Source organism: Psittacula echo, assembly GCF_963264785.1.
Source record: "Psittacula echo genome assembly, chromosome: 6".
Lineage (NCBI taxonomy): Eukaryota > Metazoa > Chordata > Aves > Psittaciformes > Psittacidae > Psittacula > Psittacula echo.
Genome location: NC_137743.1, coordinates 20,364,778 through 20,380,360, shown reverse-complemented (window position 1 = coordinate 20,380,360; position 15,583 = coordinate 20,364,778). Strand labels below are relative to the sequence as shown.

General features: G+C 40.0%; 1 protein-coding gene across 1 annotated transcript in view; it reads left to right on the top strand.

Annotated features, from left to right (window-relative positions):
* Window positions 1-15,583, top strand: part of WDFY4 (WDFY family member 4) — a gene marked incomplete at both ends in the record, with an annotated part of 143,876 nt that overhangs the window by 48,848 nt on the left and 79,445 nt on the right. The window contains 13 exons of the mRNA XM_080620258.1: window positions 309-400; window positions 1,420-1,519; window positions 2,299-2,504; window positions 3,105-3,274; window positions 3,816-3,941; window positions 4,411-4,572; window positions 4,679-4,876; window positions 6,368-6,485; window positions 7,042-7,199; window positions 7,637-7,875; window positions 10,252-10,361; window positions 11,877-12,068; window positions 12,612-12,751. Coding sequence (XP_080476384.1) covers window positions 309-400; window positions 1,420-1,519; window positions 2,299-2,504; window positions 3,105-3,274; window positions 3,816-3,941; window positions 4,411-4,572; window positions 4,679-4,876; window positions 6,368-6,485; window positions 7,042-7,199; window positions 7,637-7,875; window positions 10,252-10,361; window positions 11,877-12,068; window positions 12,612-12,751 — 2,011 coding nt within the window. The remainder of the gene's footprint in view (window positions 1-308; window positions 401-1,419; window positions 1,520-2,298; window positions 2,505-3,104; window positions 3,275-3,815; window positions 3,942-4,410; window positions 4,573-4,678; window positions 4,877-6,367; window positions 6,486-7,041; window positions 7,200-7,636; window positions 7,876-10,251; window positions 10,362-11,876; window positions 12,069-12,611; window positions 12,752-15,583) is intronic.

The following is a 15,583-nucleotide window of genomic DNA, read 5'->3' as shown; positions in this document are numbered from 1 at the left end:
CAGAGTGCTAAACTCAATGTTGCTTTTCTCCTGGTGAAAGATCTTTAAAATCAAGAAATAGGTAAAAATGTTTCTCTAGTAAAATAGCTATTACTTGCATTTGTAGATACATGTCCTTCTTATTTGCTTTCTAGTGTATGAACTTTTGCATTCCTATTTCAACCCTATTTCTACAATGATTAGCATTTCCAATGGTTGTTACTAACAGTCATTGTCAATGAGTACTGATATTTGCATGTAATCTCAAAGTAATTAAATGAACGTTTGTCTTTCTGCTGACCAAAATTGCTTCCCTCTTTCTCTGCAAGGATTGGATTGTTTCTTGTTTACACTTTGAAACCTTCTTCTGTGGATGAAAATCATATTTGCCTGGATGGTGTGGCTGAGATGCCGAATGAAGGTGAGAAGCTACCATTGGTGTATGTGTTCAGATAGATCAGTAAAGTACTATCCTTCTTCCCCAAGTCACGATGAACCACAAATGCAACATAGTGTTTCTGCCTGCAGTGGCAGGAAGAGACAATTCAGATGGCTTAATATGGAAGGTCACCTGCATTGAGGTGACCTGAAATTGTAGGGAAAACTTCTGTTGCTACAAAGGCCTGATGTGAAGAATAGTGAAGTCACAGTCACTGTGTGTATACATATCTCCTCAAGAAGATTTGACCTACTACAAGATCCTCCTCCTGCTAAAGGAGTTCCCCTTTTGTCCTCTCTCTGCTAAAACACCAACAATACTTTGGCTGCATTGTCCAGAAACAACATAATGTTGGATTTCACAGATATACAGAGGGATGAAGGCCATTAAATTAAAATTATCCTAAAACTAACGTACTAGGCTGTTACAAGGAATAAGATTTCACTTGGCATCCTGGATTTTCTGTGAACACTTTGCTACATTTACAGTTGTACCACATAATGTGGAAGTCTGCACCTTTTAAAGCGTCTGCATATTTATATCAACTTTGTGTGGGGGAGCTTTCAGGCAGCTGACTCTTTCCTTGTGATATTTCACTTGAGACAATATTGATTATTGTACCTCCAAACAATGTATTAAGGAGGCACTGATTACTGTAGATATATATATAGACATCACAGCTCAGCATTGCAAATCAGATTGCCTATTTACATTTCCCTCTCTAGTTAAACTGAGATTGCTTCCTGTGGATTGTTATTCAACATGTAGTCTGGATGAGTTTCAATTAACTCTGAAGAGAGGACTTTGACAATATAAGCAGTGGCCTGATGTTAGCAGGAATTCTTATATCTAAAATCTGATGTCTGCATCTTTTTATTCTACAAAAGACTGATATAAATACTTCCACTGGGCTAATCTAGTGCAAACAAGGTTGTTCATCAAAGCAATGGAACATGTGTTTCATCTCTTCATTACTCTTTATTACTTTCTGATATTTGTAGCCTTAAGCCACACATCTGGAAGGACAATCTGGCTTCGAAACCAGTTACTGAAGATGCTGTTAGATGTAATGCGCTCAGACAAACTTCATCTGTCCTCTGAGTAAGTAGGAACAATTTAGGGAGGTATATGTAAGTGTCTCTGCCTTCTAGATTTCCTCCTTGTTGGTGCTTGGTCAGGACACACTGATAATATTTGAGTCTCAGCAAAACAGTAAGTAAATGCAGACTGGATTCTGAGTTATTTTTTGTCAGTGATTTATCTGGCATTCACATATCTGATGCCCATTTTGAAAAAAATATGTTTTCAAAAAATGTCTCAAAGTAGGAACTCATGTATTGCTGTTTCTTCTGCATTGCAAGGGTTGAAGAAATCACAGCTGTCTTTGAAAATCAGTTCAAGCTCATGTGGGATTACTTGCACCCCTCTATTGTAGCCATGAGCATGCAGTTACTATAGTTCTTCCTTGTATAACTGAAAGACAGAGGTCTTAGTGCTGGGTGCTGAAACTGCATTTTCATTTGTTAAAACATGTTGGACTTCAAGATTTAAGCAGGAATTTTGAATTTCATAGGTTGAAAAATATAGTCTGTGATGTAGTTTACTTCAGTTCTTGATACACACTATCAGAAGGAGCTTTATGTTAATGAACCTTTTTGTCTGACAGTAATATAAGGTTGGATTTAGTAGGAATTGAGTGCCTTGAATTGTGTGTTTAGTTTTATAATTCTGTGTTGCGGTATGCCCTTAATCAGACTTAATTTTTTTTCCCAGAGAAACTTGAGTTTCTAGGTCACTTAGAGATAATTTTAAAACAAAATCTCCTTTCTGTCTTCCACCATGTCTCCTTTCATTTGTTTTAATTTCCCTGTTTGTCCTAGGCAACAAGAAGAGACATTTTTGGCGCTGGGACCAGACTGGTTTCTGCTGTTCACACAGAGCTACCTGCACTCTAGCACAGTTGTGCTAGGAATCAAGCTCCTTCTGTGCTTCCTCCACAATCGCTTGCTGCTGAACAAATTCAAGGAGGGGATAGTAGCTGGGCACTGGCTGGAGAACAGCTCTGCAGGAGTGACTATTCTAATGGGTATGTGTTGGTTTAATGTTCCCAAAACAATCCCTTGATCCAGCTCAGTGATAGGAAATTGCTGAAATGATAGGAGAGTTCCTACTGATCTAAATAGACCAAGAACCGATACTACTTTCTAGGGCAAGTCTGTCCTAGTACTTCAGCTTTTCTGTGCTGAAGAGTGGAGAGCATTGCTTCTCCCTTGCATTTCCTATTAGCAGTTGCAGAGAGATGGCCCTTTTTGTCCTGTATAAAATTGGGCTAGTTGGTAAGCTTGTGAGGTGTCAAGATGCCACCTTATGCCCTGAAACCTTCTACTTCTTTAAGATGCATTCAGCTTGCTTTTTTGGTAACTAGACCTGTGGTTCTGAGAAGGGGAAGAGAAAGGAAGAAGAATTCAGGAAGAATCTCTTGTAACAAAAGTGATAGTGGGAAAATCTGTGATCTGCTAATATAGGGAAGTTTTTTAAACTGTTGCTATTACAGCTTAGCAGAGTACTACATGGCCTGGAACACATACAAATAAGGATAAATATCTGGGTCAGTAATCCTTTCTCTGATACGACATTAATCTTTACACACTTCCTCAGAATGTTTTATTTTTCTTTTCCTTTAAAGATAATTTAAAAACTCATCCTCCAGTGCCTGACAATGGCTCCTTCTTGATTTTTGGGTTTTCTGTGTTGCAAAGATGTCTGACTGATCATGTCCACATCCCTGAGGTCTACTTGCTCGTAGCAGGGCTCTTTCTGGCAACTCCACCATCTGAACCACCTGAAGTGGCTAAGGTATGAAAAAAATAGTCTACAAGCATGAGGCTGTTATTGCTTCACTACTTTGGCGTTTTGTGGCCTTTTCCGTGAGAGGATTCTCAAGCAAGTTGACCCTATTTGGTTTTTGTAGTAGTTAAAATTAGTCATTCATACTTTACAAATAAGTAAGTTAATTTTGATTTAAAGAAATTTGTGTTCAAATTGTTCATGTGGGTCTTAAATGCCATTTACTGTACTTTAGAATGTATTTTAGATTGGCTTCCTTGTCTGCTCTTACATTGTTAAGACTTATTAAAGTCTCAGAATCAGTGGATTTGGTAGTGCCCTCCAGTGTTCAGAGAAGCCATAAGGCAGTTTTGTCCCAGCAGTGCCAAAGATGTATTTCAGAAAACAATCCATTAGTGCTATCCTGGGGAACCATATTTAATAGTTAAAGGAGGAGCTGCTGGAGATGAAAATGTTTTGGTGTTTTTTCTGATGTGGAGAGCAGGCATTTTTCTTGATATACCCTATATAATTCACATCTTGCCTTGAAATAACTTTCCTCCTTTTGTAGAAAGATCTTGAGTCTATGTTGCAGTGGATCTTACAGCACCACCTTATGGAGAATGTCCTCAAAATTGGGTTGTGTCCAGAGGCAGCTGCTTTACTGCTGGAAATGGTTAGAGTCACTGTGGACAAGGTAAACATTTCATTGCAAAGGCAGTGCAGTATGAAGGGCAGAATAAACTGCCTGAGAATTTCAGATGTCAGTAGCAGTCTTCACCTGTAGCCACTAACCTTTCTCTGCCCTCGCAGGGAACTACTGAGCATAACTGAGCAGGTGCTTCAGAGCATCAGCATAGCTATTGGTCTGGTTATGTACATAGCTGATGATGTGATGGACTCATGTTTAAGAGCTTCTGAGCACAGAGATGGATCCTACACACAGTATTACCCTTTGTTTTTTTTCATTCTTGAGGATGAGGATATGCCCTCTTTGTGATTGGGTGTATCTTCAGTCTGGGAGTTGACTGCTTGTGCCTTGCCTGACTTCTATGGCCATGTCAAATTTACTTAGTTGTTTAGGAATACCTAGAGAGGAAAAAATATGAGCTTATATGAGCGAGAGGAGTGGTACCTTGACTAAATGCACATTTGTCTGTGTTCAGCCTGTTACAGACACAGAAGCCTTCTGGGAAATTGCCTATCCAGGGAACGTTATCCAGTTTCTGTGCTTGCTGTATCACATTTATACTCAGGACCCCGTTTGGCATTGTCCTGACTTCTTGAAAGCTTTAGCTATGGTTGCTTTCCATTCTGGACCACCCAAGGTATGTGTGTCTAAGTCAGCATGAGTCCTTCAGATCAGAGCTGGGCTGCTAGGAGGAAAAATCAATTTAAAGATGAATGAAAATGCATTGCTGTCTGCTTCCACAGGGAGGCGCTGAAGGCCTTTTGACTCCTGATGGTCCAGCCATTGCTGAAGGGAAAGGCTGTCTTGATCCCTCCTCTCTCCCACTTCTACCACACCCTGCCAAGAAACAAGTGTGGGATTTTGTGCAAGTCCTCCTGATGGACAGTCTTGTCAACATCCCAGCAAACAAACAAGGGCATCCACTTGAGCTGCTTCTTGAGGTCTCTGTTGTAGTCATCAGGCTTTGCTGCTCTACCTTGCACTGGGGGTGGAAGGACAGGAGGTATCCTGCTAGGGTCCTAGTGAAAAAAGTGCTAACATTGATGAAGACATGTATATTCATTCAGCATTTTCAACAGTCTAGGAAAAGGATGGGATCACAGCTCTTTGAAAGATCCTGGTAGATGGACAGCCAGCTTAGTGGAATGGAATTCCTACCTTTTCAACAGGGAAGAAAGGCCTTTTCTGCCTGCTCTGTATTCATGTGAACTAAGAAAATGCTGCCCCTAGTTAACAACAAAGGCATTTTTCAGGCAATATTTAATATTGAAGTATGGTGTGAAAAAAAATTACTCTTTTCCCTAGTAATACCTGCTTGTCACTAGAGCAACCCTTGGATGTGCTGAGAACAGAAAAATTCACATAAATCATTCCCGTGTGCTGTTTTTTGAGACAACAATTCTTTTCCATTGTTCAAATAAACCAAAACCAACTGTCTTCACTTTTAGTACAGATTAATACAAGCTGTAGTAGCTGAGTCTGAATCATGGACTTCAATCAGTCAAAGCACTGGAAACAATCAGAGTAGCCTGAAGAAAAGGAAAATGAAAAATCTAGGCTTCAGCTCCGATTGTCAATAGTCCAGGTGTTCCAGATATGAGTTCTGATGCAGACATAGCTTAGTAATACAAATAGTAATGAACTTAAGCTTGACTGCAACTGTCATAAGTTAAATAATTTTGTGGAATAGCAGTTCCCAAAAGGCTTATGCAGTAACATCCTGAGGGTTGGTAGAGTACGACTCTTTTGACTGTCTGAATCTTGACCTGCTAATGGAGCTGAAGTTCCCTGAGAGTGAGATCTCTTGGGAATCACCTGTGAGCCTGGCTTCTGGCTCTGTGCAAAACCTTGTTTGTACTCAGTGTGCAGAGGGCAATAGTGCTGGCTGTCATCCAGAGCATGTAGACCTTTGTAGAATTTCTTCCTGTTTTCCTAGCTAGGGTGTGAGGTTCTGGCATCTCCCCTGCTGCCCAGTAATTTTCCGCACATACACTCTTGCTAAACTCTGAATGGGAGGTGCTATGTTGCCTTGCACAGAGGAGTACACCAAATCTCTGCATTTATGTATCACTGTGGATTAGCTGTCAGAGAAAACTTCTCATTTTACTGCAGCTGTTTCATGTGCTCACAGGAAGAGCTAAGGTGTGTGAGGTGGAGTAGTTGTCCTTGCTCTTCTTGCTTTTCCTTTCACCTTCCTAATATGATGTCTAGTTGTTTATGAGAAATACTGGGCATTTTGAATTATCTCAGATAGTACTGAGTATCTCTTGGAATTACTACTTGTTTCCTTGAGCAAAACTTCTGAATCTGATTCTTTGACAGACATAATCTGCCAAAGATCCAATGAAATCAAACTGAATTGGAATCTGATTTCCTGGCTGTTTTCGTGGATGTTTTCCTGCAGTACTAATATGTATACGGTCACTGTATAGGCTTCACCAGAGGATGCCACCAGTGAGCAGAAGAGACATTTTCAGACAAAACTTTTACTGTCTGCTATAGATGTCTTCAATATTACCAGCCAAGGGGAGGGGAAAACAAGACCAAGAGGTGAGTGGTGAGAATCAGGTCATTAGCTAGCTGGTATTTAGCATGTAGCTGTAATTGCTCCAAAGGTTTGGAAGCAGTAGCTAGAAGGACAGTTCAGCTAGCAGGCTGGGCTGTCCATTCACTCCAGCTGTAGGCCAGTTTGCATAAATTACTGTGAGTTTACCATTTTTCTGGAGAGCCTCTTCACTTTTTTCTCTTTTAGAGAACAGATTTTGGACATTAAAAGGGAGTACTTAGAAAGAAACCTAGCTTTATTCTTGAGTGCTTCTATAAACAACTGTGATAATTTAGTGGTTGCTGTTTTCCTTTCTGGGTTGTTAGTTGCACCAGTCCTTCATGATTTTAGTGAGACTGGTTCTGCCCTTAGAATGGAGCTATCATTTCTACACTGAGTGAAGTATTTCTGCTAGACCTGGAGTTTCCTTAGACATGTCCATGTCTGAGACATGGCATCAGACTGTTCCTTCTCAGCTCTAGTAACCTCACATATCACATCATGGGGATTATTGCATTTCATCTTGTTTTGGAATAATCAACCCTCTTGTACCCTCTCCAGGGAGCAGTGATCCTCATGGCACTTCAGAATCAACTGTGCCTGTATCTATGATGAATATTGTTTACTTTGCTCAGAAGCTGGTTGAGAAACTGAACAGCAGAATGTTTGCTGCTGACCCTAAACAAATCCTGATCTTCTCTGCCAAACAGATTGCAGGGGTGAGTTACATGAATTTTTTTTTCCAACTGTCAGCATGTTGTAATGGGCTCTTTCACACTGACATTGTGATACCACAATTCTCTAAAAGATGGCTGTAATCTGTTTGGTAATTGTGCATGTTCCTGTTTTCTTACATGAGCACATAATGGCTCTAAATGACAATCAGAGCTAGATGGTGCAGCATAAAGAAGAGATAGTTAGCTTTTTTGTGCTGCTGTCTGTTGGCTACGTACATGTTGCTCAACAGGAATAAATCTTTTCCATAATTCCAGGAACTTCAGCAGAAATACAGAAAAATTGGATTTGTATCTAACAGGAAGTTAAGAGGAATTTTGTTGAAATAAGTTTGCAACAGCTTAAATGAAGTGAGAGGAGAGGATCCTTGGGGAGAGAGTTCTTTGAGCAAGCCAAGTACTCTGCTGTTTTGTTTTCACAGGTCTTAGGAAGCTCCATTTCTCAAAAGGAAGTTCTCCTCAATGCCCTGTACAGCTGTCTAAACAGAGCCATCCTATACTGCCTATCCAGACCGCAACAGTCGCTGCCTGAGCAGTTTAATGTCCTGAACACTCTCAGTGTCCTGCAGGAGCAGTGGGACCTTATTTTTGCAACTTACAACTCAAATAATAATTTTATCATCTGCCTAATGTACTGCCTTTTCCAACTGAATTCGGGCAGGTACAAATACTCATCTCAGTATAATGTTTGTTTACATCTCTGTGCTTTTGTCTATGGAAGTGTATACAGAGGGAGTTTTCACAAAAGTTGGGCAATAGTCATTTTGGTGAATCACTAGAAGCTGAGACTAAGCTATATTTAGATAGACTAAGGACTTTGGATGTTGTACATGTACTGCATCCTAGCAAGCATTTGACCCATTGGGCTCAGTGCTCTGAGGGTTTAAAGCACCAGGATGCTTTAAATATGACAAACCTTCCACTCTGATTTAGTGTCTGTTGAAGTGGCGGATTAAAGCCCCTTAGGGAAAGACGGCTGTTTTCCTCATAGACTTAAAAATGAGAAACACCAACAGAAATTTTTTTGCACAATTTTTTATTATTTAGAGGATAGGAAATTTACTAATGTGGGTAGTATTCTGGAGGCAATGGATTGTCTTTCAGCAAGAAAGTGGAAGGGATAAACTGTTCTTCAGTATCAGAAGGCTATTTTTTCCTTGAAATATGCTAGTAAGCAGAAAGTTTCCTACCACCTCTCTTTCTCAAAGACGAACTAGTACATGTGTTCGTTGCTATAATATGCAAGGGATATTGGATAGTAATAACAGTGCCTTTCTTTTTTTTTTTTTCAGTTTGAAAAGAGCAACTCAGTTCAGAGACACCCAGACAAGCTTGCATGTTTGTCTAAGTAGAACCCTTAAATTTGTACTTAGGTTTAATTGCTACTCTTTATTAACCAAAGCATCTGTGTTGTATCTGTTTTACTCATCCAGCATTTCCAGCAGCTTACTCATTTCAGAGGAGTAACTGCAGTTAACAAGGTTGAACTGATTTCAGTGGAGCTGGCTCACAAACCCATCATTAAAATGAGAATCTGGAAATCTTCCTGGGATGTGGGCTAGAAGCGTGCAGGTGGTCAGTCTCTGAGACATCTGCATGAGCTAATTTAGGGAGACGTTTTTTCTGATCCAGCAGCTATTCTTGTGTGGGTACTTTCAAAATTTATATAAAATTGTGCATGGGTCTTGTGAATCTGTTATGGTTATTGTTACTTGGATCTGAGCTGCAAAGTCCTGGTCATACTGAAGTTGGGAGTTTTGCCATTGACTTGGATAGGGTTAGAACATTCATACCCACTCTGTTCACTATTTTTACAGGTGATGTATCAGAGGTACTCTCACTAATGTAAGATGGGGAACTATTTTTGAAACTGTGTTTTGTAAAAAAAAAAAAGGCAATATTAGGTAGTGCTTTGTTTACTATAATGATGTTTGCTGTTTCAATTAAAACCTTCTGTGCTGCTTAGTTGGTCTGAATTGAATCCATTAACACAATGTCACAACAGAAATAAGCTGCACTTCCTGTGGTCTTTTCTTGATTGTTCTCATTCCAGTCAGATAATAATTTCCAGGGCAAAACTGTTGAGATGGGTAAGGGTTGCTTGTATGTAGCAAGAGCAGAAAACATAAATTATTTTTTTTTTAATGTATTACAGTAGCATTGGTGTTAACCAAAACCAAAACACAGCAAACCCAGAGAATCAGAAATGTGGTATTTAAAAGAAAATCAGAAATTAAAATGGCAGCTTTGCATACCCAAGAGGTCTGACTCCCCCACGTAGTAGTGCCTTTTTATAATTGAAAGAACGTAGTATATTACTAGTGCTTTTATATAATATATAAATTATTGACAGCACTTCTGTGACTGAGTCCAGGTTCTCTTAACTAAGCCTGTTATATTTATTGTACGTATTACTGCTGTGCTGAAATTCCTGGTATCTTTTACCTACTGACTGGAAAATTACCTGACACACATCCCACTCCCAAAGCAGCATTAACTTTTTATGTCCATGGTGATGTTCTCAACTATAATCTAAGTGATACTAATACCATGGTGCTAAAGTTTGCAGCTTCTTTGTGTGAAGTGCTTTATAAACTGAATAAACAATCACTGGTGCAAAGAAGTTAGACTAAGCAAGCAGTTTTTCCAACATAATGGCAGATACCTCTAGTGAAGGAATTCAGAGCAAAGTGACAGCATACAAGATGCTCAGGGAAGTGTAAGAAATCTGGATGCAATTTGGCTACATTAGTACAGGCCCTGTGTTCTAGCTAATTGAGATGAATGGTACATAGAAGTGCACTAAGAAGTGCAGGGGTAAGACATATATAACAGAGTGATCCGTAGGATCTTGGTGACTGCTCCTTGACTTCAAAAACCGGGATGGCAGTGGTTTAGTTCCCACCTCTTGTAAATCCTGCAGTATCATGTGATTGTAAGTCCTCAAGCCTGGGAATATTGATCTACTGAATGAACTGGAGTGAATGTCTCAAAATAACTCATGTGCCCTCCCTTTTTTTTTCTTTTTTTGTCACAGCTACTCAGAAGGTTTTGGGGTGGATGCAAAACCAAAGCTGGCTTCGCATCACAAAATTTTCCTCACACCCAGTGAAGAGGAAAGGGGCAACCTGCCTACTCCAGATGATGGTAATTTATAGCACATGTTGCCTTTGGCTTACTGAGAAGGAAAGTGCCTAGCCTAAATAGTTATCAGAGCATCTCATGCAAGTGCTACTTAATTGCTTCTTCAGTGTATAGGCACTGTAAGCACAGCATAGAGAAAGTTGTGCTAAAAATCACTTGTGCTTACATCATACCTCTTTATTCAAAATTCACACTCCACATGCTCAGGAGTGATGGGTATCAGTCTGGAGATCTCTTCCTTTGTTGTGGCTGTCCTGGGTTCAGCAGTAGCAGTCATTTTTCTCCTTCTTAGTAGCTGGCGCAGTGCTGTGGTTTTGACTTTCAGCCTGGGAACAATGCTGATAACACCGATGGTTTTAGTTGTTTCTCAGTAATGTTTACTCTGACTCAGGACTTTCTGAGTCTCATGTTCTGCCAGGGAGGAGGGAAAGCTGGGAGGAAGCAGTGACAGGACATCTGACCCAAACTAACGAAAGAGGTATTCCATACCACAGCACGTCATGCCCACTATATAAACTGAAGGCAGTTACCCAGAAGGGTTAGATCACTGCTCGGGCAGGCTGGGTATCAGTCAGCGGGTGGTGAGCAGTTGTATTCTCTTCCCTTGTTATTTCCGTCATCATTATTATTATTGATGGCAGCAGGAGTGATTTGTGTTATACCTTAGTTACTGGACTGTTCTTATCTCAACCCGTGGGAGTTACATTCTTTCGATTCTCCTCCCCATCCCTCCAGGAGCCAAGGGGGAGGAAGAGGGAGGAGTGAGCAAGTGGCTACGTGGTTCTGAGTTACCGGCTGGGCTTAAGCCACGACAGTGGCCAGTATCAGTGCCCAGATGCATACTATTTGTAGCTCTATTTCTTTTCTCAAGGCCTATACAAAGCTTCTGTCTGTTGTACACAGGAAGAAACATTTTGCTCTTTTAAGAGAAAAGCTGTAAATTTGGGGGCTGGATTCAGTGTGGAGGATGAGCTGCAATGTACAGCAGAGTGGTGCTCTTTTTTTATATAAATATTGGCTTGGATATGATGCAACCAAATAAGTCTGTTTTGAAGGGAAATACAGCAAAACAGATCAGCACTTCCTTATAGAGCATCCTGTTGCTATGTCAAATTATTCCATGACTCAGTTACCCTCCACCCACCATCTCTAATAAAGTTTGGCAACGTAAAAGGATGTCCTTTGTGTGCTTTAGCATTCTGTGTATGATAGTAAGATCATCAAAATTCTGACCAGACGGTTTTTGAAGGCAGAAACAAGTTAGAATCATCTATCACTCCTACTTTTTTCTTTCAGAGCATTGAAATATAATAAAAGTAATGACCTGCTGTTTTCTGGTTTAGACTAAGTAGTCTGTCTTAGAACCTATGGAGGCAGTAGGCAAAATTGAGCAACTCCTCTGCCTCTAACTGTTACTCTGGACCAATGCTGTTCGAAATCAGACAGTTTTCCTTTATCTGCTGCTTGACTTGTTATGCAAAAAATGATTTTTCATTTGTAGTTTCTTTTGTTTCCTAGTGCACCAGGAGATTCTGAGAACAGTAGAAATCATCTGGAAGCAGCTCATTTCTCAGAGGCGGCAGGCTCTGGAGGACACTTACAAGATGGATCTTTCTGTAAAAGGAAATGACAGAGAAAGGGACATGAAGTTAACAGAAATCACTCCTTTATGGGAAGAAATTATGACAAAAGCTTGGCAACACTTGATAGGTCTCTGTCTTTTATGGAATGCTCATTGTAGTGAGCAAAGACATTGCAGGAAATGTAGCACTTAATGGAAAGTCAGTGGTGCTTTGGTTATAACCTTCCTCTGCATATCACCTACTAGATAAAGCAGATTCTTGGTGACGGTCATCAAGGAATGCGATTGTTTTCTGTATCATGCCCTAGCCCTTCTGTAATCACAGATGATGATGAGTGATGTAGGGCTTGACAATTGTATCCCATAGGAGAATTTAAAAGGGAGGATAATTGGGTGAAGAAGAGTGTCCCAATGTGTGTAGTGCTGCAGTGATTCAAAGTTCATGTCTGTGTAATGAAACAGATCTATGGCAGACCTCTGTGAGGTTTTTAAAGATTTGAGAAGTACCCGTTAATTCAATGCTTCTCCTATATATAGAAGGACAATCCAGCTGGAGTGAGGCACTGCCATTTTCTTGTGTCTTATGTAATAGGGATACAAATCCTCTACCTTCCCACAGGCTCAACTTCAAGTCTTACAAGTTTGGGTTTTTTTTCTGTTCTGGCCCGCAGCATCTGAAAAGAAGCTTCTCCAGCATAAATCAGGGCCAGGCCTGACACAGAGCAAGCACAATTCCTGGAGCGGAAGCCTCTCTTCAGCTATGAAATTGATGCCTGGCAGAAATACAAAGGAAATTACGTGCAAATCTGAGGTAACTTCTGCTCTTTGTCTTCCTTGACTGTGTCACTGGTCTGCCTTTTATACAGCTCTGAAGAGTTTGTCTGGACTTGGGAGACTTCTCAGTATGTCTGTTGAAATGTTCCATTGTAAACGAGACACCCACTGCAGTTAAAGTTCCTTTTCTAGACTACTAGAAATAATCACTAAGAAATAGTCATTGATATGAAGAACTTCGGTTGGCAGACTTAACATATGATGTATTAATGCATACTTTTTGCTTGAGGCCTAATTATTGCACTTGAAAGGAAAAACTTAAGCAACCTGTGTGTGTTTGTGCTCACAGGGCTCTGCTTGGGTCAGAGCAAGGTGAGAGGATGCTGGCTTTACTGCTGCTTTTGACTTACACTGCTTATGCAAATCTTGTCCTTCAGACACTAAATTAGTAAAAATCATCAGGTATTACCATAGTGCTGTCCTTTCACTTTATACTCATTATGAAGTATTAAAGGTCCACATTTTAGTTTAGCCTCAAGAGATAAAGAAAGAAGTGCTTATACAAACCAGGGATGGGTCTGTAAGGTATGCAGCATTCCCACTGCCATCAATGCAGCTGGACTATGTTTTCCATGTGTAAGCTTCTCCTTTGCTGAGAGGGCCATTTCCATGTTTTTGCTGGGCATCGGAAGTACAAATAAAAAGCATCAGTTAGATGTTATTTAAGTGGGTTAGGGCTACAGTAACTAGCTATAGGGTAGAGCAGCAGTGCATTGACAGAATATTCAGAGCTTTGGACTGAGCTTGTGTTACTGCAGTGATGAACATATTAAGGTCTTTTTTCCTCCTGCTGAGGAGACAGTGAGTCTGCTACAGCATCAGTTTGGGAGTCCTAACCCTCTAGCTCAAGCTACAGCAGATTACAACTTTAAACCAATGATGGCTGTTTCAATTCCAAATGTATGGGTGAGGAAGTTTATGATACCCAAGTAATGTGTCTGATAGTACCTTACTGAGCTGCCAGCTTTTTTCTCAGCATGTCACAGAATCCTTCTTTTTCTTTAAAATCACTTTGCTGCTTACTGAGTGAGCAAGTTCTTCCCAGGTACATATGTAGACTGTGATGTCATACTGCAAGAGCATTGACTATTTGCCCTGGGGTCTGTTTAATTATTTTTTAAAATTAATTTTGATTATTACAGCTGATTACACCTCAGTGAGCAATGTAATTGATATTTGTAAATGTATCCCAAGGAACATTTTGTACAACATGCTTTTTGCTGTTGAAGGTTAAAGACTCCGTTATTGGTTTTTCCCTAAATATGCCCACATCATTAGTTCCTCCAGTGAAAAGGTTGCCATCTGGAAAAGGCAGTGCGGAGACATTACTCAGGCACAAGTGCATGAAATTGGTGTTTCTGCATCTTCTGTCTCTCTTCTGCAAGGAAGCAGTTTGTAATTAAAGGAGCTGGTTTTGGAGGAGACATTACTCATTTGGTGTTATTCCTTATCATGTCAAAGACTGACAGCTCCACAGCTCTGATAAATTGTTCCTCTCAATGAGATATCAAACTACAGCTCCAAATGTTCTTCTCCTTCTTCCCCTTTGTCCCTCCAGCCTCTTTGAAAGAGTTTGATGCACTTTTCAGGGAAATGAAATCTGAGAGGAAGAAATTAATTTCTTTGCTCCTTAACACCCCTCTTTCTTTGTACACTTCACAAGTAAGGTAAATAGTAAAGATTTCTGTATCAAAGGAAGTTGGGAGCACAAGGTAAGGTAAAAGTACATGGTATTCGTGCTTTTAACTCGTATTTTTGACCTCACTTAGGTAGTCACTCTAGAAAGTGTTGTAATGTGATTTTGAATAATTTGGTGCCTTCTGTATTCACTTGAGGAAAAATCTTCAGATTCTGGCCTCTGCCTTCACTACTGCAAGTATGGACCTATATGTCCTACAGCAATAGGCACCTGGCTGAAACATTGCAATGCAAGGCCAAATAGCAGCATGAACTGCATATTGAGAAACAAAGCATTTAAATCCCATAGTGAAATAAAAAATCTTTGCATTTACCAAGAGCTAAGCATGATTGTTCCTAACTGAGCAAAACTTATTAAATTTGACAAAAGTGCAGAAATTCAGCCAGGATTTCAAAACTTTGCTCAATAGAAAAAGGAAATGAGTTGGTTACTTCATTATTTGTTGATTTTCAGTCAATAGAGGAATCAAATTAGGAAGTTCAAGCAGTAGTAGCATTTGCTGCAGACTTAAAAAAAAAAAGCCCACAACAACAAAATAACTTTTCAAAACTATTAACTTTTCCCCTTATGTCATTTACAAGATAAAAGAATGCTTTTGAGAACAAATCCTCAATCTGTAAAAAACAACAAAACTCAACCTATTCACTCTAGCAAAGAGTCAGGCCCCATGTTTCCTCTGTACTTTCACTCAGGATCTCCAGCACCAGTGAAGGCAATTCCCTGCAATTTGATGGCAAATGTCACAGTTGGCAATCAAATGGAGTTGTGTTTTCCCAATATTTCTGAATCCGCTTTACCATCTCATGCTGTGATCTGGGCTGTGTCTGGAAGGTATGATCATTCAGAAGCGAAAGCATGATCACATTTCTGGTAGAATGTCAGTGATCTGCTCTGGTAATTGCTTTTTTGTGCTTCCTTGGAAGTCTGAGTAGCCATGGAGTAGCAAGAAGAGCACTGTAGAAAGTCAGATTTTTTTAATGCTTACAGGTGACAGGTAAATTTGCTAGCAGAAGGGTCTATAAGACTGAATGCAATGCCAAAGGTTTTCAAAGCATTTACTTTCCTGTTTCAAAATGAGACTTCTGATCTCTTGTTCTTTGTCCTCCCTTC